The 23,963-nt window shown below is 44.1% G+C and overlaps 1 protein-coding gene across 1 annotated transcript in view; it reads left to right on the top strand.

Moving 5' to 3' along the window:
• LOC122563059 (uncharacterized) overlaps positions 1 to 23,963 on the top strand; it is a 65,824-nt gene that overhangs the window by 20,371 nt on the left and 21,490 nt on the right. The window contains exons 2-4 of the mRNA XM_043716414.2: positions 18,476 to 18,595; positions 18,968 to 19,033; positions 22,532 to 22,684. Coding sequence (XP_043572349.1) covers positions 18,476 to 18,595; positions 18,968 to 19,033; positions 22,532 to 22,684 — 339 coding nt within the window. The remainder of the gene's footprint in view (positions 1 to 18,475; positions 18,596 to 18,967; positions 19,034 to 22,531; positions 22,685 to 23,963) is intronic.

The raw sequence follows: 23,963 nt of genomic DNA, 5'->3' as shown, positions 1-23,963 counted from the left end.
TAAGAGAGAACAGCACTGTGGTCCTCTAAGACTATGGCAACTTACCCTTGTTTTACCTTTTCAGTTCCTGAAATCACAGAAGGTTACAATGCAGGAAGAGATGGTTTCATAGTGGTAATATCACTTGGCCAGATATGGTTTCAAATCCTGCCATGCCGGGAAATTTGATTTCAGTAAAAATCTGGAATAAAGTGATGGCCATGTAACCAGTGTTGATTGTCATAAAAGCCTGTCTGTTTCTCTAATTCCCTTTAGGGAAGGGAATCTGCCATCCTTACCTGATCTGGACTACATGTGATTCTAGATCCACAGCAATATGATTGACTCTTAACTGCTCTCTGGGCAATTGGGGATGGGCAATAAATGCTGGCCTGGCCAGCGATGCCACCATTCTGTGAATGAATAAAAGAAAATTGCCATTCAGTCCATCACTTCTGCACAGGAGAATGCTCTCCAAATTCATAATTCACTTAGTGCCAAACCCTGCCTTCTCCACGTAGTCCTGAACATTCTTTCAGACAGCGGTCCAGTTGCCTTTTGAGTGCCTTATTTGAACCTCTTTCTACACATTCTCAGGCAATGCGTTCCATTGTATATGGGTCTAAAAGGGTTAATAGTTGATTGAATACAGAGCACACCATCCACTGTGATGATACTATGGGAATCTGGTCAGGGTAAAGTATGGGACAGACCTGAGGTAATGTGCTCCTATATTCTCTATTGGAAAGTAGGTCATATTCACATAGCCTGTAAATAACTGTAAATTTGTATTCATCACTCTGTTCAATCACCCTATGATCTTGGTGTCTTTGTATATTATGATCTGCCTATACTGCATACAAAACAGAGTTTTTCACTGTACTGAGGTAGATGTCGCAATAATCAATCAAATCAAATCAATAGTTACAATAATGCAATAAAATTCATATTGTTCATTCAACACAAGTCTTCTAATTAGAACTGAAATGTGGATATTCCAATCTACATAGACTACTTCTGGCTTGAAGGAAAACATATTCTAGGTATCTCAGAACTTAACCACTAGATGCATGAATATTTTTCCTCATGTCACCTTTGTCCCTGCTGCCAGTTACTTTAACACTGTGTCCTCGTGTGTCTGGTCCCTTCATGAGTGTGAACAGTTTCTCCGTATTTGTTCAGTCCAGGCCTCACAAGATTCTGAATGCCTTGATCACATCTCCTATCAACCTTCTTTTGTTCCATGGAAATAGCCCTAAACTCTCTAATCTATCTTCATAACTGAAGTGGCACTTTGTTGTTTTACAGTTATGATCAGTGCTCTGCATGTGTACTAAATGGTGAGATTGTAGTGATGTAGCTAAAGAAAAAGAGTAAAAGAGAGAAACATATCTGTGTGTGATGTGTGTTTCTCTCTTCTGGCTAAAACCAAAGAACGTCTTTAAAATGTGTGTATATTATTTCATGGGCCCAATTGTAGATGGACCTGTGATTTGCATAGTTTGACAGTATGTAATTTATGTCCCAAACTTTAGACACAGGGCTCCATGGAAAAGCAGGAGTTTACCAATGAGCTGTGCCTATATATTTCAACCATGTCACGACAGTGGAGCATTATTACCCAATGTGAAAATTGCAACATCTGATAAAATCTAAACTCTGACCTGACAAGGTTTTTGTTTTCCTTCTAATCTTCCTGTAATAAGTCGTGCAGAGGCCAGCCCCTGAATTTGGCTCAAGCAATGTGATCAGAATAGAGTCAAACTTTAAAATTTATGGGATTAACCCAAAGGGGAAGACATTCTCCACGGGGAGGAGCAAGTCCTTCAGAGGGAGAAACATTTCAAGTCCAATATCATTCTTGCATCAAACTCTGGGGTTACAAAGAAAAGTCATGTTGATCTGAAAACAGCAACTCTGTTTTCTCTCTCCACAGGCTTTGCCAGACCTGCAGAATTTCTTCAGCACTTCCTGTTTTTAATTCCTTACCTCCAGCATCCACATAAATTTGCAGTAATCATTGAACCTGCGGTTGTGTTAACTAGAAAGGGAAAGGGATGAGAACTGGTCAGTCTCTTAATATTGCACATGTTCATGGAAATCCAAAGACAAAACTTTTAAGTCCCCTTGCTTCAATGTTGTGTTTAACTGAGACCCTCAGATCAGGAATTCCCTGGTTCTGTTACTGAGTGAGTTTATCTTAGCCAGAGAGGTGCAATTGGGAGGAAGAGGAGGAGGAGGAGGAGGAGGAGGACCCTCAGCCTCCATCAGATTGATGAGTAATCTGGAGGGTTGATGAGTTAACTCTAATGACTCCGAGGCCTGGTCACTAACCAGTGACCCCAGTGGAACAGTGTGTGTGCTGAAACATGTTGATAGGATAGTGAAGAAGGTGGTTGGTATGCTTTCCTTTATTGGTCAGAGATTTGAGTATAGGAGTTGGGAAGTCATGTTGCAGCTGTACAGAGCATTGGTTAGGCCATTTTTGGAATATGGCGTGCAATTCTGGTCTCCTTCCCATTGGAAGGATGTTATGAAGCCTGAACAAGTTCAGAAAAAATTTACCAGTATTTGAGGATTTCAGCTGAAGTGAGAGGCTGAATAGGCTGGGGCAGTTTTCCCTGGAGCATCGGAGGCTGAGGGGTGACCTTATAGAGGTTTATAAAATCATGAAGGGCATGGATAGAATAAATAGACAAAGGTCTTTTCCCAGGGGTGGGGGAGTCCAGAACAACAGGACATAGGCTTAGGGTGAGCAGGGAAAGATTTAAAAGGAACCTAGGAGGCAACTTTTTCCATGTGTGTATGGTATGAGCTGGCAGAGGAAGTGGTGGAGGCTGGTACAATTACAGCATTTAAAAGGCATCTGGATGGGTATATGAATAGGAAAGGTTTAGAGGGATATGGACTGGGTGCTGGCAAATTGGACTAGATTAGATTGGGATATCTGGTCGGCATGGATGGGTTGGACCGAAGGGTCTGTTTCAATGCTGTAGATCTCTATGACTCTATGATGTATGTTGCCATGCTGGGCAATATGGTCCATTACTGCCCATAATCCAATAGGTACACTGAAAAACATCCTTGAGGATGTTGGAACAACAGTGGTGATTCAAGGCATTGTTTATTTATTTCAAGATAAACCTGAGAGAAGACCTATGAATATGAAAATGAAACCAGATTCTTTGAACAGGAGACATTTCAACAGGAAACTGGGTTTGAAATCCCAAATAAACCGCAGTGCTAGTGATGCAAGTTGTGTGTGAGATGTATCAACTAGAGATGGCTTATTGCTTTGTTGTGTTTAGGCAGTGAGCAACTTCCTGGACAGAGCTGCCAGGTCTCCAGGATTGGCATTTCTGAGAACTACAGATTAATCTCTTGGACACTGCAGAAAGCTGCCCTTAAGGAAATATCATAGAGGCACCAGAACCAAATGTTTTTATTTTATTTTCTTTGAGTGCGTTATTTGCTAAAAATCAATTGGAGATGAGGGCAGAATGGTTGCTTGGCTGGATGGGGATGTTGTGAGATGGAAGCTCCAGGAATAAGTCAAATCCTGCATGACTCCTAATCTCTTTGCAAATTACATGTGCTGGTTATACACTTATACTTGTCAAAGGCCGGGTCCTAATAACCGTGGCTAGTTTAAGCTGGGGTACATCGCAGTCGATATGACAGAAATATTTTCATTATTTCTGTGCAGTACTTCATTGATGTGGAGGATGTGGGAGGAAATTTCAGTTTCAAAATCAGGTTTCTTACAAGGCAAATTGCTTCTGCCTCCGAGACAACTGGACTGATTGAATCTGGGTGGGGGATTGAAGTGACATACTTGTTTTATTCAATGCAGAACCCAGAAATGATCCCGGAATTTGCTCAGTGTCTGATGTAGAAAGAGCGGGATGCCTCAATGCCAAGAACACCAGTAAGGGTAACCAAAAGCATTTCAAGTTTGCCTAGCTAACACATATCTAGACAAATGTTCATGCACTCAGTAAGCACAACTCTAGTAATAAATAGTGAGAATTAAAATGTGGGCCATATACCATTTGATAATCCCAATCTTTCATACAGTTAATTCGGGATTTCTTAAGGACTCCTGAACTTGGGTTCTTTTGAGTTCCAATATTGAGCTCTCACAAGAGAAACAAAGAGAAGAATATCATTGTCCTAGGAATTGTATGTTGAAATATCCCTTAGGATCATTTCTCAGGGATTTTCATCAGATGATTATGTGTCAAAATTTGATACATTCTTTGAATTCTTATAGGAAGCTGGTTGATGGATCTGTTTATTTTAAACTGAATATAAGGTATCTAATTGATAATAGATTCCTTACAGTGTGGAAACAGGCCCTTCAGCCCAACCAGTCCATACCGACGCTCTGAAGAGTAACCCACCCAGATCCATTTCTCTCTGACTAATGCACCTAACATTATGGGGCAATTTAGCATAGCTAATTCACCTGAACTGAACATCTTTAGACTGTGGGAGGAAACCGGAGCACCCAGAGGAAACCCACGCAGACACAGGGAGAATGTGCAAACTCCACACAGACAGTCACCCGAAGTTGGAATCGAATCTGGGACCCTGGTGTTGTGAGGCAGCAGTGCACTGAGCCACCATGCCACCCTATTGGTAACTGGGTAAAATGTTTACATTTATGTTATGGTCAGTGGAGTAGTGGGGTTAAAGGGAAATGCATTATACCCCTCTCATCTTAGTCATTATCTATTGGACACAATATGATGAATGAGATAGTGGAATGTTAGCCTTTATCTCTCTGGACTATGCAAAAGGATAGAGATAATGTTAAGTTATGCCAACCTCTCTTTGAACCCAAGTTCAATTCCAGACATTGATAGAGAGGGTGTTTTTGTTAAACAAAGGTATCAAAGGCAAGTAAGTGGAGTTAAGCCACGCATCAACCACAATCTTGGTGAATGATGGGATAGGTTCAAGGGGCTGAATGGACTACTCTTGTTCCTTCAATCCTATTGTATCTGAGGAGGGATTCATTTGCCTTGAACTTTGACCATTGTAATGCCAGATGATGAAAGGAGTGGGTAGTTAAGGTAAAATTATTTTCTCGTGTATAGGAGACCAGAGTAAGAATGGAAAGCTTCCATTTAGAGCTAGGCTATGCAGTGGTAATATCAAGAAACATTTCTTCACACGAAGCATCCTGACAATCTGAATCTCTCTTCCCCACAAAAAAAAGATCTGAGATTAGTTTACTTCTGAATTTGATAAATTTCTTTTCAACAATAGCAGCCAATGAAACAGAACCAAAGTAGGTAAGGAGGACTTGCAATTAAGGTCAGCCATGATAATTGAATGATGTCACGGGCATGAAGGGCAGAGTGGCATCCTTGTACCTATCTGCCCATTCATTTTATTTATGTGAAATTTTCCTCGGCACGGTGGCTCAGTGGTTAGCACTGCTGCCTCACAGCACCAGGGACCTGTGTTCAATTCCACCCTTGGGTGACTGACTGCGTGGAGTTTGCCCATTCTCCCCGTGTCTGTGTGGGTTTCCTGCATATGCTCAGATTTTCTGCCACATCCAAAGATGTACAGGTTAGATGGATTGCCCATGGGAATGCAGGGATAAGGTGGGGGATGGTTGTGGTTGGGATGCTGCTTGGAGGGTTGGCTTGGACTGTTTGGGCTGAAGGGCCTGCTCCCACACTGTAGGGATTCTGTCTGTTATGTTAATGTGCAGGTGTTTATTGTTCATTCAGACAGAGCCTGGATGTCATTGCTGAGTTTTTTGTGGGTTGTGGCTATCAGGAATTTTCACTTCCTGGTGGATTAGTAATGCATTGCTTTATTCATTCCAATATTCCCTCAGCAATAGTGTGACACAGCAAAAAAACAGTGGGCTCTGATAAAACACAGCTGTCAGTGCGCTGTTTGTACACTTTTAGTAACTTCTGCAAACTAACTGGTTAGCCCCAGTGCTTTGTTGTGACCTCCTTACTGATGGCCATTGTCCTTCAGGCCAGCCAGGTGGGTTATTGGTTTTATCTATGAGTAACTATCCTTTTGTAAAGAATTCTCAGCAATTATAGGCTGGTAACACTAACCTGCACTTGAAGTTTCTCCAAGGTGTTTGTAATGTAGCAACGTAATAAAGCCTAATAAAGTATATGCAGAGAGGCTTACATTGGATTGGCTTTGTCCCCCTGCTCAGAGGGTTGTCCTATGACAAAAAGCTCAGGAAATTGAGTTGATGTTCTCCAGAGTTTAGAAGAATGAGAGATGATCTCACTAAAAAAATTGCAGGATTCTGAAGAGGCTTGACACTGAGAGGCTGTTGCACTTGACTTGAATATGGAGGCACAGGAGAGATGGTGATGTAGTGGTCATGCTACTTGAGTGTAATCCAGAAGCCTGCACTAATGCTTCATTAGTAACCCAATACTGGACCCACACACCCTGCCACAGATAGTGTTTGCTGTTCACCAGTGGGTCAGATGCTCTTTCTGCCATTGCTATTTGTCAGTTTCCCCTCCCGGGGCACCTGGGTATGCCAGAGACACTCAGAATAGTTCACTCCTTTGCGGATGCTCCTTCTCTGATGATAGCCTTTGGGTTTGCCTTTTATTGGATGGTTGGCACCGTTTTTAAAAAAAGTTAGGTCATGGGGCCTTTCGGAGTGAATGAATGATCCAGTGGCAGCAGGAGGAGATGGGGAGGCAGCAGCGACGGCATTGTGGGCCAATGTGGGAGCATTGAGTATCTGCAGTGTTAGCGGCATTGAAAACAGGCAGCTGAGGTTTCCCAGAGAGTGAGCTGTGTGGAGGATTCATCAAAGATTGTGGAACTTTTAACTTAATTGCTTAATTTTTCCAGTTCATATTAAGAATTACATTATTGTTAACTATTATTTATTTATTTTTCTACTTATTTTTTGAGCGTAATGCTTAACCTTTAAGTGTATCTTTTACTACTTGGTGGTAACTAATATGGTGCTGTGTGTGGCAACATTACACAGTTTTCACTGTAATTCTATTTTGCAAAATTATATTTGCAGATATATTCTACTTTGCTCAAAAAATGCATAACCTACCTCCATGTAATATTTTGTAAATTCCACTTTGGAAATAGATCCAGCCTGACTCAAAATTGGGATACAGGCACCTTTAATGGATTGTCTGAGCTAAGATGGCACTTTTTGTATTAAAGCATTAAACTATCTTGAGAATATGATTTAAAAGAAGTTCTGGGATTTACATATTAAACCAACTAGCAAACCCATTCGAAAAGATGAAAGACTCAATCTCGGTTTGTTCAATATATCATTTCAGCTGCATGACACTAATCTTTTGCTATAAATTCTATGTCTTATGGTCTTGCTTCACAACCACCTGATGAAGAAGCAGTGCTCTGAAAGCTAGTGCCTCAAAATAAACCTGTTGGACTATAAGCTGGTGTTGTGTGATTTTTAATTTTGTCCACCCCAGTCCAATACCAACTCCTCCAAATCAAAGCTAGGATGAGACTAAGCACTGAATGCCTTCACTCTGGCATCATCCACAGTCTAACTGCACAAAGAAATACCATGTGGATTTGATATTTTTCCAGTGCTGGTGACAGCATGAACACAGAATGCAATTCGTAGGAGGTGAACAGCATGAATCAGAAATCATATCCTGAAGTTTGCATGAATCAGTTAGAATTTCTAGAAATTTTCTGGAGTATTACAATCTTTAAGTTTTTACATCTGCTTGGTAGTCTCAGAAGAAGTCTAGAAAGGGAATTAACTTGTTCAGGCCAAATGGTCTGTTCATCTTCTGGATGTCCTTGGGACCTGTTGAGTCAATAAATAGAGTTTGGAAAAGCTAAGCTAATTCATTGCATCAACTGATCAAAGTAGCAATTACCATATTTCGTGTCTTCCAATTGTCATTATTCAGTCTGGGACAGTTTTGGCCAGATGATACTATGGGCCAAATCTGATATCATCTGAAAGAACTTTGTGTCCTGTAGATTCGTATTGGATTGATCTATTTTTATAGAATGAGCCAATCTGGGATACCAATAAGGTAAAAACAATGACTGCAGATGCTGGAAACCAGATTCTGGATCAGTGGTGCTGGAAGAGCACAGCAATTCAGGCAGCATCCGAGGACAGGCAAAATCGACGTTTCGGGCAAAAGCCCTTCATCAGGAATAAAGGCAGAGAGCCTGAAGCGTGGAGAGATAAGCTAGAGGAGGGTGGGGGTGGGGAGAGAGTGGCATAGAGTACAATAGGTCAGTGGGGAAGGAGATGAAGGTGATAGGTCAGGGAGGAGAGGGTGGAGTGGATAGGTGGAAAAGGAGCTGGGCAGGTCGGACAAGTCCGGACAGGTCAGGGGATCGAGTTTCTGGAGGTTAGAAGCTAGGATGAGGTGGGGGAAGGGGAAATGAGGAAACTGTTAAAATCCACATTGATGCCCTGGGGTTGAAGTGTTCCGAGGCGGAAGATGAGGCGTTCTTCCTCCAGGCGTCTGGTGGTGAGGGAGCGGCGGTGGAGGAGGCCCAGCACCTCCATATCCTCGGCAGAGTGGGAGGGGGAGTTGAAATGTTGAGCCACTGGGCGATGTGGTTGATTGGTGCGGGTGTCTCGGAGATGTTCCCTAAAGCGCTCTGCTAGGAGGCGTCCAGTCTCCCCAATGTAGAGGAGACCGCATCGGGAGCAACGGATACAATAGATGATATTAGTGGATGTGCAGGTAAAACTTTGATGGATGTGGAAAGCTCCTTTGGGGCCTTGGATGGAGGTGAGGGAGGAGGTGTGGGCGCAGGTTTTACAGTTCCTGCGGTGGCAGGGGAAAGTGCCAGGATGGGAGGGTGGGTCGTAGGGGGGCGTGGACCTGACCAGGTAGTCACGGAGGGAACGGTCTTTGCGGAAGGCGGAGAGGGGTGGGGAGGGAAATATATCCCTGGTGGTGGGGTCTGTTTGGAGGTGGCGGAAATGTTGGCGGATGATTTGGTTTATGCGAAGGTTGGTAGGGTGGAAGGTGAGCACCAGGGGCGTTCTGTCCTTGTTGCGGTTGGAGGGGTTGGGTCTGAGGGCGGAGGTGCGGGATGTGGATGAGATGCGTTGGAGGGCATCTTTAACCACGTGGGAAGGGAAATTGCGGTCTCTAAAGAAGGAGGCCATCTGGTGTGTTCTATGGTGGAACCGCTCCTCCTGGGAGCAGATACGGCGGAGGCGGAGGAATTGGGAATACGGGATGGCATTTTTGCAGGAGGTAGGGTGGGAAGAGGTGTAATCCAGGTAGCTGTGGGAGTCGGTGGGTTTGTAGAAGATGTCAGTGTCAAGTCGGTCGTCACTGATGGAGATGGAGAGGTCCAGGAAGGGGAGGGAGGTGTCAGAGATGGTCCAGGTAAATTTAAGGTCAGGGTGGAATGTGTTGGTGAAGTTGATGAATTGCTCAACCTCCTCGCGGGAGCACGAGGTGGCGCCAATGCAGTCATCAATGTAGCGGAGGAAGAGGTGGGGAGTGGTGCCGGTGCCCTGCCGAGTTTTCACCATCCCCCCAGACCTCCCCCTCACTGAGGACGAACGATCAGTCCTCAGCAAAGGACTCACCTTCGTCCCCGTCCGTCCACGCATCAATGAATTTAATACACGCCGTGACATCGAACAATTCTTCCGTCGCCTCCGCCTCCGAGCTTACTTTCACAATCAGGACTCCCGCCCACCTTCTGAGGACCCCTTCGCCCACCTCCAACACACTGCATCCACCTGGACACCCCGCGCTGGCCTATTACCTGCCCTCGACCTCTTCATTTCCAACTGCCGCCGGGACATTAACCGCCTCAACCTGTCGACCCCCCTCCCCCACTCCAACCTCTCACCCTCACAACGCGCAGCCCTCCAATCCCTCTGCTCCAATCCTGACCTCACCATCAAGCCAGCGGACAAAGGGGGCGCAGTGGTAATCTGGCGCACTGACCTCTACATCGCTGAAGCCAAACGCCAACTCGAGGACACCTCTTCCTACCGCCCCCTTGACCATGACCCCACCCCCCATCACCAAATCATCATCTCCCAGACCATACAGAACCTCATCACCTCAGGAGATCTCCCACCCACAGCTTCCAACCTCATAGTCCGGGAACCCCGCACTGCCCGGTTCTACCTCCTTCCCAAGATCCACAAGCCTGACCACCCTGGCCGACCCATTGTCTCAGCATGCTCCTGCCCCACTGAACTCATCTCTACCTACCTCGACACTGTCCTATCCCCCCTAGTCCAGGAACTCCCCACATACGTTCGAGACACCACCCACGCCCTCCACCTCCTCCAAGACTTCCGTTTCCCCGGCCCCCAACACCTCATCTTCACCATGGATATCCAATCCCTCTACACCTCCATCCGCCATGACCAGGGCCTCCAAGCCCTCCGTTTTTTCCTCTCCAGACGTTCCCAGCAGTACCCCTCCACCGACACTCTCATTCGTTTGGCCGAACTGGTCCTCACCCTTAACAATTTCTCCTTTGAATCCTCCCACTTCCTCCAGACCAAAGGGGTAGCCATGGGCACACGTATGGGCCCCAGCTATGCCTGTCTCTTTGTTGGCTACGTAGAGCAGTTGATCTTCCGTAATTACACCGGCACCACTCCCCACCTCTTCCTCCGCTACATTGATGACTGCATTGGCGCCACCTCGTGCTCCCGCAAGGAGGTTGAGCAATTCATCAACTTCACCAACACATTCCACCCTGACCTTAAATTTACCTGGACCATCTCTGACACCTCCCTCCCCTTCCTGGACCTCTCCATCTCCATCAGTGACGACCGACTTGACACTGACATCTTCTACAAACCCACCGACTCCCACAGCTACCTGGATTACACCTCTTCCCACCCTACCTCCTGCAAAAATGCCATCCCGTATTCCCAATTCCTCCGCCTCCGCCGTATCTGCTCCCAGGAGGAGCGGTTCCACCATAGAACACACCAGATGGCCTCCTTCTTTAGAGACCGCAATTTCCCTTCCCACGTGGTTAAAGATGCCCTCCAACGCATCTCATCCACATCCCGCACCTCCGCCCTCAGACCCAACCCCTCCAACCGCAACAAGGACAGAACGCCCCTGGTGCTCACCTTCCACCCTACCAACCTTCGCATAAACCAAATCATCCGCCGACATTTCCGCCACCTCCAAACAGACCCCACCACCAGGGATATATTTCCCTCCCCACCCCTCTCTGCCTTCCGCAAAGACCGTTCCCTCCGTGACTACCTGGTCAGGTCCACGCCCCCCTACGACCCACCCTCCCATCCTGGCACTTTCCCCTGCCACCGCAGGAACTGTAAAACCTGCGCCCACACCTCCTCCCTCACCTCCATCCAAGGCCCCAAAGGAGCTTTCCACATCCATCAAAGTTTTACCTGCACATCCACTAATATCATCTATTGTATCCGTTGCTCCCGATGCGGTCTCCTCTACATTGGGGAGACTGGACGCCTCCTAGCAGAGCGCTTTAGGGAACATCTCCGAGACACCCGCACCAATCAACCACATCGCCCAGTGGCTCAACATTTCAACTCCCCCTCCCACTCTGCCGAGGATATGGAGGTGCTGGGCCTCCTCCACCGCCGCTCCCTCACCACCAGACGCCTGGAGGAAGAACGCCTCATCTTCCGCCTCGGAACACTTCAACCCCAGGGCATCAATGTGGATTTTAACAGTTTCCTCATTTCCCCTTCCCCCACCTCATCCTAGCTTCTAACCTCCAGAAACTCGATCCCCTGACCTGTCCGGACTTGTCCGACCTGCCCAGCTCCTTTTCCACCTATCCACTCCACCCTCTCCTCCCTGACCTATCACCTTCATCTCCTTCCCCACTGACCTATTGTACTCTATGCCACTCTCTCCCCACCCCCACCCTCCTCTAGCTTATCTCTCCACGCTTCAGGCTCTCTGCCTTTATTCCTGATGAAGGGCTTTTGCCCGAAACGTCGATTTTGCCTGTCCTCGGATGCTGCCTGGGATACCAATAGTTAACCATTGATTTGTTTTCGGTTGATATTTACCACAGTGTTTGAATTCTGGACTTGGAACTGTGGGTGATTTTGAAATCTCCTTTTCTTTTGCTGATAGTTAATTAAGTTGGTGTCTGTGAGGTTGCATGTCATGTGTTTGGAAATAAGTGGATGATTTTTCCCAGCAGCATTAAGATTGAGGATCTGCCTGCATTTAAATGATCCAAGAGATTGAGAATCATGAACAGTTCTTACCAGTCAATTGACTGGTGTTGGTAATGGATGATGTAAAATTCTCATTGGTCTTCTGTCGTGGTTCCAATGTGGTTATGCAATTCAGAAACCTAGATCCTTGAATTCTTGCTGCATTTTGCTGAAAACGATCATTAGAGACATCAGACTTTAACTATCACTCATCAAACTGGATAATTTTGTATGAAAATGAAACTTAAACTTTAATTAACCCTGCCCACTGCATAGTTTGGTAAAGACCATCCATCCCTCTGCCCATCCTTTCCTTAATTCCATTTGTTCATTCATCTATTTATCACTGTGCAAATATATGAGCATTTGCAAGAATCCTGGTTCTCTCTCCCTCACTACTAGCTTGCAACCTACTGAATGATGTAAGTTGAAGACTTATGGCAAGATGTAATTGACTTAGTAGATGGTAATGTTGAAAATGTTTGCTGTGTGATACTGTCGTTTGTCACAGGTAGGAGACTTAGCATGCAAGTGGGTTAACACATGAGTTTCGACTGTTCCCCAGCTCAATTAAAGTGTCAACACGGTTGTTTCCAAGGTTAATTCCTCCTTTGAAATGGCACACAATTATTTCTTAGAAGGGTGTGAATGTTGCATATATGTAGTGCAGTGATTTTCACCACATTATAATGGCAGGTGTTACTCGTGATATGAGTTGAAAAGTGCAGTGCAGGTGGATTCCAAATATCTGCACTCCCTTTACAGTTTCAGAAAGGTCAAATCATAAGCTTTTTGATCACAGTCAAAGCCCATGTCAACTACTCTTAATAAATTGATCACTTTTGCTGACAAACAGTAAGTGCTCATTGCTTATCACATGGAAACGTGAGTTTTAAAGTTTTTCGGAAAGAGGTATTAAAATCTGGGTAAACTCTTAAATGCAGACCCATTTAAAGTTCTGCATTCAGTTCTGAGCACCATGTTTCTTTAATGATGAGGTGAGGAAGAGCACAGACTTAATTGAACAATATTTGGACTGAAAGGATTAAATTGCAAGGATGGTTGTATTGACGAGGATCTGAGTATAGAAGATTGCAGGATGATCTAATTGTAAGGTGATTAAAGGAGCTAGTTGAGTGGATAGAGAGCAACGTATTCCTCTGATGGAGAAGAGGAATACAAAGGTTTCACAGATTGATGGCTTAAACATTGGAAATAGACCATTCATGGGTTCTGTAAGGAAACACTTACACAAGTGTAAGGTGATGGGAAGCAGAAATCTGGGATTTTTCATGCATCCCTCCCACACCTGAATGAGTTTAAATTGATTGAAAATTTCAAGACTGAGACAATAGCTTTTATAAGGGGTGGGGTATTGAGGAGAAAGTGAGGACTGCCAAATCTGGAGATCTGAGTCACAAAGTATGGCGCTGGAAAAGCGCAGCAGGTCAGGCAGCTTCCGAGGAGCAGGAGAGTCGTTATTTCAAGCATAAGTTCTTCATCAGGAATATTGGGGGTGTCTCAAGGGGGCTGAGAGATAAATGGGAGGGGGGTGATGCTGAGGGGAAGGTAGCTGGGAATGCGATAGGGAGATGAAGATGGGGATGGAGTTGAGGTGCAGATAAATGAAGTTGTATCTGAATGTGGGAGGAAGGGGGGAATTGAATGGCATATTTAAGTTCTTAAATACTCAGTTTTCACAGCAGAGCTGAAGAAACCAGTGCAGAAGTGACTTGTGTTGCGTGGAAAATATTTTCCATTGTGCAGATCTGAGGTCAGTGTGAATTGAATTGAATTGAATGTATTGTCACGTGTACCGAACACAGTGAAAAGTGTTGTCTTGTGAGCAACACAGGAAGATCACAGAGTTAAGTAGCATAGAGAGTAAATAATAGGTAAACACGACAAAAACAAAAACACAGGTACAGGCAAATGATAAGAGTTTGTGAGTCCATTCAGTATTCTGAGAACAGTAGGGTTGAAACTGTTTCGAAACCAGCTGATGAGTGTGTTCAGGCTTCTGCACCTTCTCCTCGATGGTAGAGGTTGTAGAAAAACATTGCCAGGGTGGGATGGATCTTTGAGAATTCTGGTGGCCTTTCCTTGACATTGAGCCTGGTAGATGGATTCTCTAGATGGGTGGTTGGCCTTTGTGATTGTCCAGGCCGAGTTCACCACTCTCTGTAACCGTCTCCGATCTTGAATGGTACAGTTGCCATACCAGGTAGTGATACATCCAGAATGTTCTCGATGGCGTACCTATAGAAGTTGGCAAGAGTATTCACCGTTATGCAAATTTCCTCAGCTCCCTGAGGAAGAAGAGACATTGTTGAGCCTTTGTAACCAGTGCGACCACATGAAGTGTGCAAAAGCCAATATGCCAATTGCTATGCAAAGCAATCTCTCATTGAGACTTTGGAACTGACCCAGCTTTCAGTCATGACTAAGTAAAAGGAAGAAATTGAATTTATGTAGCACTTTTCTGCACTTTAGGATTTTCTGAAACATTTTCCAGTCAATGAAGCGTAGGCACGGAAATTGCGGCAATTATTTTTGCTGCAGCAAACACCCATAAACCCCAAGTCTAATGAATAGCCAGGTTGTCATTTTAGGTTTTTGGTGAGGTATAAATCTCAGACTGCTTGCTGGGAAGAACTTCTTGCTAGAAAATTTTACATCAGTTTAACATTTCACCCAAAAGATAGCATTTCTGACAGTGCAGCACTCCCTTAGAACTACAGTGAAATGTCATCCTTAATTATCTGCTCAAGTTTGTGAAGTGGGACTTTAACTGACAACTTCAGGTTAGGAGCAAGAATATTCAACTATCACTCGGTAGGTAATTATTTGGGATAGACTGTGGTAGTGAATGCACATCAAATGAAAATCAAAGGAGAATTATAAAATGGCATAAAAGTATAGAGATTGCTGGAAAAGCTCAGCGAGTCTGGCAGCATCTGTAGAGAGAAATGAGAGTTAACGTTTCAGGTTGAGTAACCCTTCCTCAGAACTCAGAGAAAGGGTCACTCGACCCAAAACGTTAACTCTGATTTCTCTCCACAAATGCTGCCAGACCTGCTGAGCTTTTCCAGCAATCTCTGTTCTTGTGTCTGATTTACAGTATCTGCAGTTGTTTTGATTTTTATAAAATGATGTGTTTGGCCATAGAATATAGTGAAATTCTTAATCCTGCTATATAGAAATCTAGAAAACAACTTTCTTTGGGCCTGTACTTTCCTTGCTGCTCGGTTCAAAAGAAAATCCCCCAAATTCCTTTTAGATTTCTCTGGCAATTTTTCAAATTCTCTGCAGTGTCTATTAATTGGAACCAATTGAGAGAGTCAGGCATCTCCAAAATCCCAGTTTTGTAAATGTCAAGCAGGTTAGGAACTTCTGAATTAACAATGGTTAATACTGAGTTTCCTGAAGATTTACAACGTGTCATAGTTGTGGGAATGTTAGCTAGCTGCAAATGTTATTTGCCGATGTTCCGTCCGATGTCTAGGTGACATCCCAGTCAAGATTAGAGTGGTGCTGGAAAAGCCCAGCAGGTCAGGCAGCATCCGAGGAGCAAGAAAATCGACGTTTCGGGCAAAAGCCTTTCATCAGGAACAAAAGGTTCCTGATGAAGGGCTTTTGCCCGAAACGTCGACTTTCCTGCTCCTCGGATGCTGCCTGACCTGCTGTGCTTTTCTAGCACACCACTCTAATCTTGACTCTAACCTCCAGCATCTGCAGTTCCCACTTCTGCCTAGGTGACATTTCAGCTCAGTGAACATACCCACAACTACAATGACCAGCACTGGAGCTGCAAATCTTTACATTTTAGAACTTTTTTGGAATTTAGGATAATTGGTTTACGGTCAATCTGTGAAGATATTTTCTCAGCCACCTGGTCAGAAATGTTTTTCCACGTCTCTGGAACAGGTGGGACTTGAACTTGGGCCTCTCTACCATGGCCCCCCCTCACAAGCTCCTCTCAATCTGCACAGCTGACAGACTAGAGTTTGCAGTTGATGGCTTGTTGGACTCAATTACAAAGGTGCACCTCTGTGCTGGCTTATTCCATTCCTCTTTGCCCAGATCATTTGCAATGTAAGACAAAAGCTTCAACAATTTCCCACCACAGACGATAGACTGACTGGTCTCCAGCATTCTCTGTGTTTGTTTCATGATAAAGCTATTGATTGTCAGAGAGAAGTATTTAGATTCGGTGTGCATGGTTCCAAATGACGACATCATCCAGTTGCAGTTTCAAAACACAGCAAAGTCTTTTCTGTTTTAGTGTCAACTATAAATTTCCTGCGGTCACAACAAAAGAATTACTAAAGACACAAAGGCTGTTAACTTAAGGATTCTGATGTTGGCTTTTCACTTGTACAAACTGAGATCAAATCCAGTTTAGAGAGATGAGACAGAAGCTCTGTATATCTTATGGATGGATTCGTGAAATATATTTGAATGTTGAATCTCCAACCATCATGGGCATAGAATTTGACAATAATTGTTGCCACAGGGTCACACAGAGAAATGACAGGATTACCCTGAGATCTTGTGGAGGAGAGGGTAATGTTCTTACCACTATGTGGTTAGCACAGAAGGTGTGCCGTAACACAGCCAATCAGATGATTATCAATCTGTAAATCCTTCTGTAAAAGTGGGAGTGCCTCCTGGTCAGCCAAAATCAGAGGTGGTTGCTGCAGTGCAATAGGTTTGCCGTGTTAAAAGTGGATGATCTAAAACCGCGAACAATCACGGTCAGCCCCTGGCATGTACAAACAAACCCAGGATTGCTTGTCGGGCCTATGCTGAGGGGAATTGTTGAAGCATAGTATCATAGAGTTATACAGTATGGAAACAGACCCTTCAGCCCATCTCACCTGCGCCAACTATGTTTCCTAAACTGAACTAGTCCCACTTGACTGCATTTGGCCCATATCCCAACAGACCTTTATTCAAACATCTTAAACGTTGTCATCGTACCCACTTCTACCCCTTCCTCTGACAGCTTGATCTATACAGGCACCACCCTATATGTGGAAAAGGTTACCCCTCAGGTTCCTTTTATAACTTGCCCCCTTCACCTTCAACCTATGCTCTGTAGTTTTGAACTCACCCACCCGGGTAAAATACCTTGTTTATTCACCCTATCCATGTCCCTCATGATCTTAAAAGCCTCTATAAGGTCACCCCTCAGCCTCCTACACTCCAGGGAAAAAACTCTCAGTCTATCCAGCCTCTCTTGTGACGCAAACCTTCCAGTAACGTCTAATGGAGGAGGCGTTGCTTTGCATCTGACTTGCTGTTTCTGACCCATGAATGAAGCATTGAAACATGGAAAATAGGAGCAGGTGTTGACCATTTGGCCCTTCGATCCTGCTCTACCATTCATGATGATCCAACTCAACGGGGTGGCACGGTGGCTCAGTGGTTAGCACTGCTGCCTCACAGTGCCAGGGATCCAGGTTCGATTCCAGTCTCAGGTGTGGAGTTTGCACATTCTCCCCGTGTCTGCGTGGTTTCCTCCTGGTGCTCCAGTTTCCTCCCACAGTCCAAAGATGTGCAGGTTAGGTGAATTGGCCATGCTAAATTGCCCGTAGTGTTAGGTGCATTAGTCAAGGATGAATGTAGGGGAATGGGTCTGGGTGGGTTTCTCTTTGGAGGGTCGGTGTGGACTTGTTGGGCCGAAGGACCTGTTTCCAAACTGTAGGGAATCTAATCAAATCTAACATCCTGTTTCTGCTTCTCCCTCATATCATTTGATCTCTTTAGCCCCAAGATTGCTTGATATCACCACTGACTTGCATTAGCACTAACTTCAATGGACATTACGTTCACAATAAAGGTTTAATGAAAGGAAAAAGACACACATAATTATTGTCGACATACTAAGAGGAATCTAGATAGAAATAAAGGTAAAATAACCACAATCTTACTGGACGATAGGGTTGCTTTCTCATCAGGGAGACTTGACTGGTGGTGGTTTAACCTATGGGTCACCATGCCTCAGATGAGGAAAGAGAGATTGAGAGGCACATCCTTCATGGTAACCTCAGCCAATGCAGGAATTGAGCCCAAGTTATGGCATTACTTTGTGTTGCAAACCAACCGAGCTAACTGTCTTCCAGATGAAAGTGAAAGTACTAGAGTGATATATTGATTGAATTGAAGGTGTGACATGGGAACAGCAGTACATACTAGTTGGACTGAATGGCCTGTTCCCATGGTATATATGTGCATGCTAATGTATCCAACTGGTTGCTAGGCATGGCTGGTCATGATCATTTCTGTGTTTTATTATAGGCACTCTGCTGCTTGAGTCTTCTGGTATTTCTGCCTGTTATTGCAACAGACAAATGGTGCAACAGCCCCGATGACTTCAAATGGCTAACGGAACAGCTTCAGATTAAGATCAACAATCTGGTTAGAGAAACAAAGCAACGCAACACACAATTTTCACTGTAACTTCAGCCAGACATACTTCCTGTCATCCACATTCTTATAAATCCTGTAACTCTTATTTTAACATGCCTACTACTCGAGCAGTAGTCAGCCCACTACGTTTTATGAAAAATTTGGTCTCAAAATCTTAATTTTTACACAAGTATATATGATGATTTACACTCTACGCTTTTATTCCCTCACGGTAGTGCTGCTGACTTTGATGCAGCTTATAGTGCTTAATATAATACTTCCTGACTGTCTTACATTCCTCAATACACTTCAGTTTCAATCGACATCAGTTGCCTCAGTTGTAATAGTTTCTAAGGGCCTAACTGGATCTTTCTTTCCCAGAATGATAATCTGCTCCCGAGTATGATAAAGTACAACACCTTTACAAATATGAAAACTGCTGTATTGGTAAGTGACCCTTGCTTTGATTTAATGTTGAAACAGAACAATTAAACAATTATGCACCTGAGGCAGGGAATTGCACAGACTCATCACTCTCTGAGTGAAGAAATTACTCCTCATCTCAGTCCTAAATAGTTGTATCTTTAGACAATGAGCCCTGGTTCTCCCTAGTCACTGGGGACATCCTTTGTGCAATTACCCTGTCTAGTTCTATTAAAGTTGTACAGGTGTCCATGAGATTGCCTTTTTTTTCTTCTAGTAGGAGACATTGGACTGTGATCCACCAGTAGTCTAATTAATGCCCTTCAGTAAGCAATTAATTTCCACTTAAAGGCCACTTAGGAAGGGTCTAAAGGGATCTAGACCAAGTGCTGACAAATGGAACTAGATTGATTTAGGAAATCTGGTCAGCATGGACAGTTAATAATCAGTTGGACCAATGTTTCTGTGCTGTACATCTCTATGACACTATGTTGAGTTTTTATAAGAGTGGTACATGCCAAGTGACCAATCAACAGGATACCCTCCTCAAACTGAAGGGTGGATACCCTCCTCAGACTCAGGAAGAAGGGGGAGTGGGAGAGTTCCCTCCTTTTCAAACCCGTTTTTCCTCAAGTCACAGCCATGACTCCAGTCTTGGGCATTGTGTTCTGCTCTCCCATCCCACTCCCTTGCCTTGTCACTGCAAACTGCCCACAGTCACCAAAGGCCTCCCCTGCCCTGTGTAATATCACTGGCAGTACAGGAGAACTTCCAGCCTCTGATTGGCCAACGGCTGTCTGAGGCAGTATTTCCTAATGCTGAGGGGAGCAGTACTTCCTGGAATCAATGAATGGAAAAGCCGCCAATGGTAAATGGGTGTGGGCCAACTGTTGGTCCTTCAGGTGGAGTTCCCTCAGCTTTTAAACTTGGGGGAATGAGCATGGATTAGGTGTCATTTAAATTCAGCCTATTTTTACATTATTCTATTTCACAGTTTGAATAATGTTACTATATAACGTGCAGTACAAAAGCCACTGCAATAAGATCTAAATACAATTTCGCAACAATATAAACGTGGAATCAAGAAATATTAGCTTGCCAGTGTGTTTGACTATTTTCTGTTTTTAATATGACGGCTTTTACAATACTGATCCTTTTGTTTTGGTTGGGATGGTGGGATCACTGGCCGGGCTTTGCTGACCATACTTAGAAGCCCTCAATAAGATGGTGGTGAGCTGCCTTCCTGAACTGCTGCAGTCCATAATGCTGCTGTAGGGATTCCTGAGGGAATTCCAGGTTTTTCGCCCAGTAGTACTGAAGGAATAGAATCCCATTTGGCCCAACCAGTCCACACTGACCCTCCAAATAATAACCCACCCAGACCCATTCCCCATTATTCTACATTTATTCCTGACTAATACACCTACTTTACACATCCCTGAACACTATGGGCAATTTAGCTTGGCCAATTCACGTAACCTGCACATCTTTGGACTGTGGGTGGAAACTGGAACATGCAAAGGAAACCCACTCAGACACGGGGAGAATGTGCAAACTCCACACAGACAGTCGCCCGAGGGTGGAATTGAACCTAGGTCCCTGGCGCTGTGAGGCAGCAGTGCTAACCACTGAGAGATGGTGAGATATTTCCAAATCAGGATGGTGAGTGGCTTGGAGGAGAACTTCCAGGTTCCCAGGTAGATCCTGCCAAATGTTACAAATAGGTCTTGCCATCAAAGGAGATTTGATCCTCAACAAATATGACTTCAGGCCAACTGTGTCTGCACTAGGTCATTCCTGTACTAAAGGTATATGATTACTCTGATCTTGCCTTCTCCTCAGCAAATTTAAACTAATCTACAGTATAAGTGAGGCCTATTGCCTTGAATGGCCATTAGCATGAGCAAGACTAAAATGATATCTTTTATTAGCATCATGCAAATATTTCTAGAACTTCAAAATAGCAATATTTAAAACCCTACAGGTTCGCTTTTTAAAAAAATGCATTCTTGCATGGAATGTGGGCATCACTGACAGAGCTAACATTTCATTCCCATCTTGAATAACCTTTGCAAAGATGGTGATGTGGCACCTCTTTTCAGTAGCCATGGCGCAGGTATACACACAACACTGTTAGGAAGCAATTTTCACCCAGCAGTCATGAAGTAATAGCAATATAATTCCAAGTCAAAATGGGTGTGTGACTTGGAAGAGAACTTAATGATGATGGTGTTCTGATGTATCTACCTCCCTTATCCTTCTAAATGGTAGAAGTTGTCAAAATATTGCTTCATTTAACGTTAGACACTTATCAAGAAATCCAATAGGGAATTGAAAATAAACCTCTTCACCCAAAAAGCACTTGAGAAAGTAGTGAACTGTTCAAGTGATAATCTGTTCCAAAATTCTATCCTCTTGCCAAAAATCAAAGTTGGTGCCAAAATTTCTGATTGTTACTGGTGAGATTGATACAAATAATTTTATTTACAATTACAATGGCTCATAGAAAAAGATTAGAACATTTTCCTTTCATTTTTATCCCAAAGTGCTTAAATGAATTATTTCATGAATGCATCTGCTCTTACTCTGCATGCATGTATGAAATTAGTTTCTGCACAGAAAATCCTCATTAAAAGAAAGATTGCATATTCAACAATGCAACAGTCCCTCAGTGTTGCACTGGAGTGTCAGCAGAGATAATATGCTGAGTTTTCTGGAGTGGCATTTGAACTTTTAAAACTTTTGTCTTAGAATTGAGAGTGCTACCACAGAGCCAAGGTGGCACACATGTTAATGTCTCTTAACATCCTGTTAATACATTCCAAACCCACAGCATCCAATTCCTGCCTTTTGATTTGTCCTGAGGTGACTCCTGCTGGTCTGTGGTTCCAAACAGCTTTCTGTGACCGTCATTTTGTGATTATCCATTCGAGGTGTAACCTTAGTTATAGTCAGAAGGTTATTGGACAGTGGGACATTATAGTTTGCCCTACTGTTCTGGTGTTCATACTTGCAATCAAGGTAGGCAGTTGGCTCACAAGATGGTGATCAAATGTGGAAATTTGCCAACTTTCCCCTCTCTACCTTAGAGACAGAGATGTCAATTACATTGTTCTGTTATCTGCTAATTTACTACACAAGGATAAATTTCTTTACCTGTGGAATTCTATGCCTTAGCAAAAAGCAGTTGAGGACTAACCATTGAATGGATTGTAGTTAGATATAGTTCTTTGGGCTAAATTGATCAAACGGGATGTAGAGAAAGAGGGAACAAGGTACAGAGTTGGATGATCAGGCATGATCATATTGAAGGACCGAATGACTTACTCCTGGTCCTACTTTGTACGTTTTGATCTTGTGAATCCAACCTGGTGCCTTTTGAATCTGCAAGACCCCAATCCAAGTGTTAGGGCCTGGCTCAGGATCACTGGCTCACTTCACCCTGATTTTATGGTCATAATGAGAGCTCTTGTTTCTTACTCCTATCAATTTTTAATTATTTTATTATTTTCTTCCCTACAGACTGATCGCTGTTTTATCATTGTCACTGCTGAGCAACTCAACAACTCTCTTCAGCTCCTGATGAGCCACTTTAAGACGAACTCAAGCAATTACCATTTGACTCAACAAGTGGTGACATTCCTGAATATACTTCACACACATTGTTCTGATGAAGTATGTGTTTATCTTTCTTGCTATTGTCTTATTAAGCAATGTTAAAACAGGATTACCCCAAAGCCCAGTGACTGAATGGAGGAAAATTGCTTCACTCAGAAGCCAGTGACTTTTTGGAAATCTCTACCTCCGAGGACTGTCGATGTTCCATGATGAATATATTAAAAATGGAGATCGGTAGTTTTTAAAAAAATTTCAGGGGAATTGAGCACAAGGAGGATAGAGGGAGAAGGTAGAGTTAAGGGCATTTGTAAACTGTGATCGTATTGAATGGCAGAGCAGACGTGAGAGACCTTCTGGTCTACTCCTGCTCCTATTTCTTACATTCTTCAATAGCTCTTGGGAAGCAGGCCCTTGTAGGTGGTGCATAGGTATTGTTGAGTCAGACAGCCACATAAGTGTCCAGTGGGCAGTTAGATGCTACCAAGTCTCCTTCAAGAATTCCCTCCATTCTTGAGAGACAACTCTCTGAGTGACACTCACCCATTTGAAATGGGCACTTGGCTGCTTCCATGCTGTTCACTCCAGAATTCTCATTTTTAACGCTGCCACTGAGAATGCTTTGAAAATGCACAATGTACAGGGGAACCTCGATTATCTGAATACCAATTATCCAAAAATCGGATTGTCAGAAGGAGATCTCGAGGTCCTGCTAGAAACATTACATCAAAGACGTGTTTCGCACCTTTTGTTTACAGTGATTAAACAGGCACCGTCTCCAAATGACTGACCTCCGCCCTCTCTCTCTCTCCCACTTTCCCTGGAGTTCTACAAAGGGGTATGCCCTAAAACCCCCCTTCCCCAGATAATCTCTCCAACATTGTCCTGTACAGGGCAGCCCCGGAGAGGGGGCGGGGGTGGACGGAGGCGAGGGTCACCGATATTGGACGCAGTTGGGGGCAGGGGCAGGGAATGATGTTGAACGCGGTTGGGGGGGTGGGGTTGGACGGGGTTCTGGAGGTGTGTGGGGCGCGGTGTTGGAGGCAGGAGTTCGCATGCTGTGTGCTGCTGCAGTCTCCTGAATGGGGAGCAGACTTTAAAAACTCCGACCCCCAGAGGAAAGGCATTTAATCGATTAACCGAATAGTGCCCGCCCATCTCGTTTGGATAATCGAGCTTCCCTTGTAGTTATTTCTTCCTTAGTGTCTCTATGATAGGTACCATTATCCGATTTTTGATGTTGTTTTCCCTTCCTCCAAAGTACGGTTGTTGTTATTAGATGGTTAATCAGGTGCACAGCTAATTCCATAGACATTCTACTAGCTTCAACGAGGAGAAA

The sequence above is a fragment of the Chiloscyllium plagiosum genome, unplaced genomic scaffold, assembly GCF_037043375.1.
Source record: "Chiloscyllium plagiosum isolate Xiang-an unplaced genomic scaffold, Cpla_swu_hap1 HiC_scaffold_26, whole genome shotgun sequence".
Classification (NCBI taxonomy): domain Eukaryota; kingdom Metazoa; phylum Chordata; class Chondrichthyes; order Orectolobiformes; family Hemiscylliidae; genus Chiloscyllium; species Chiloscyllium plagiosum.
This window is presented reverse-complemented; position numbering and strand designations above follow the sequence as displayed.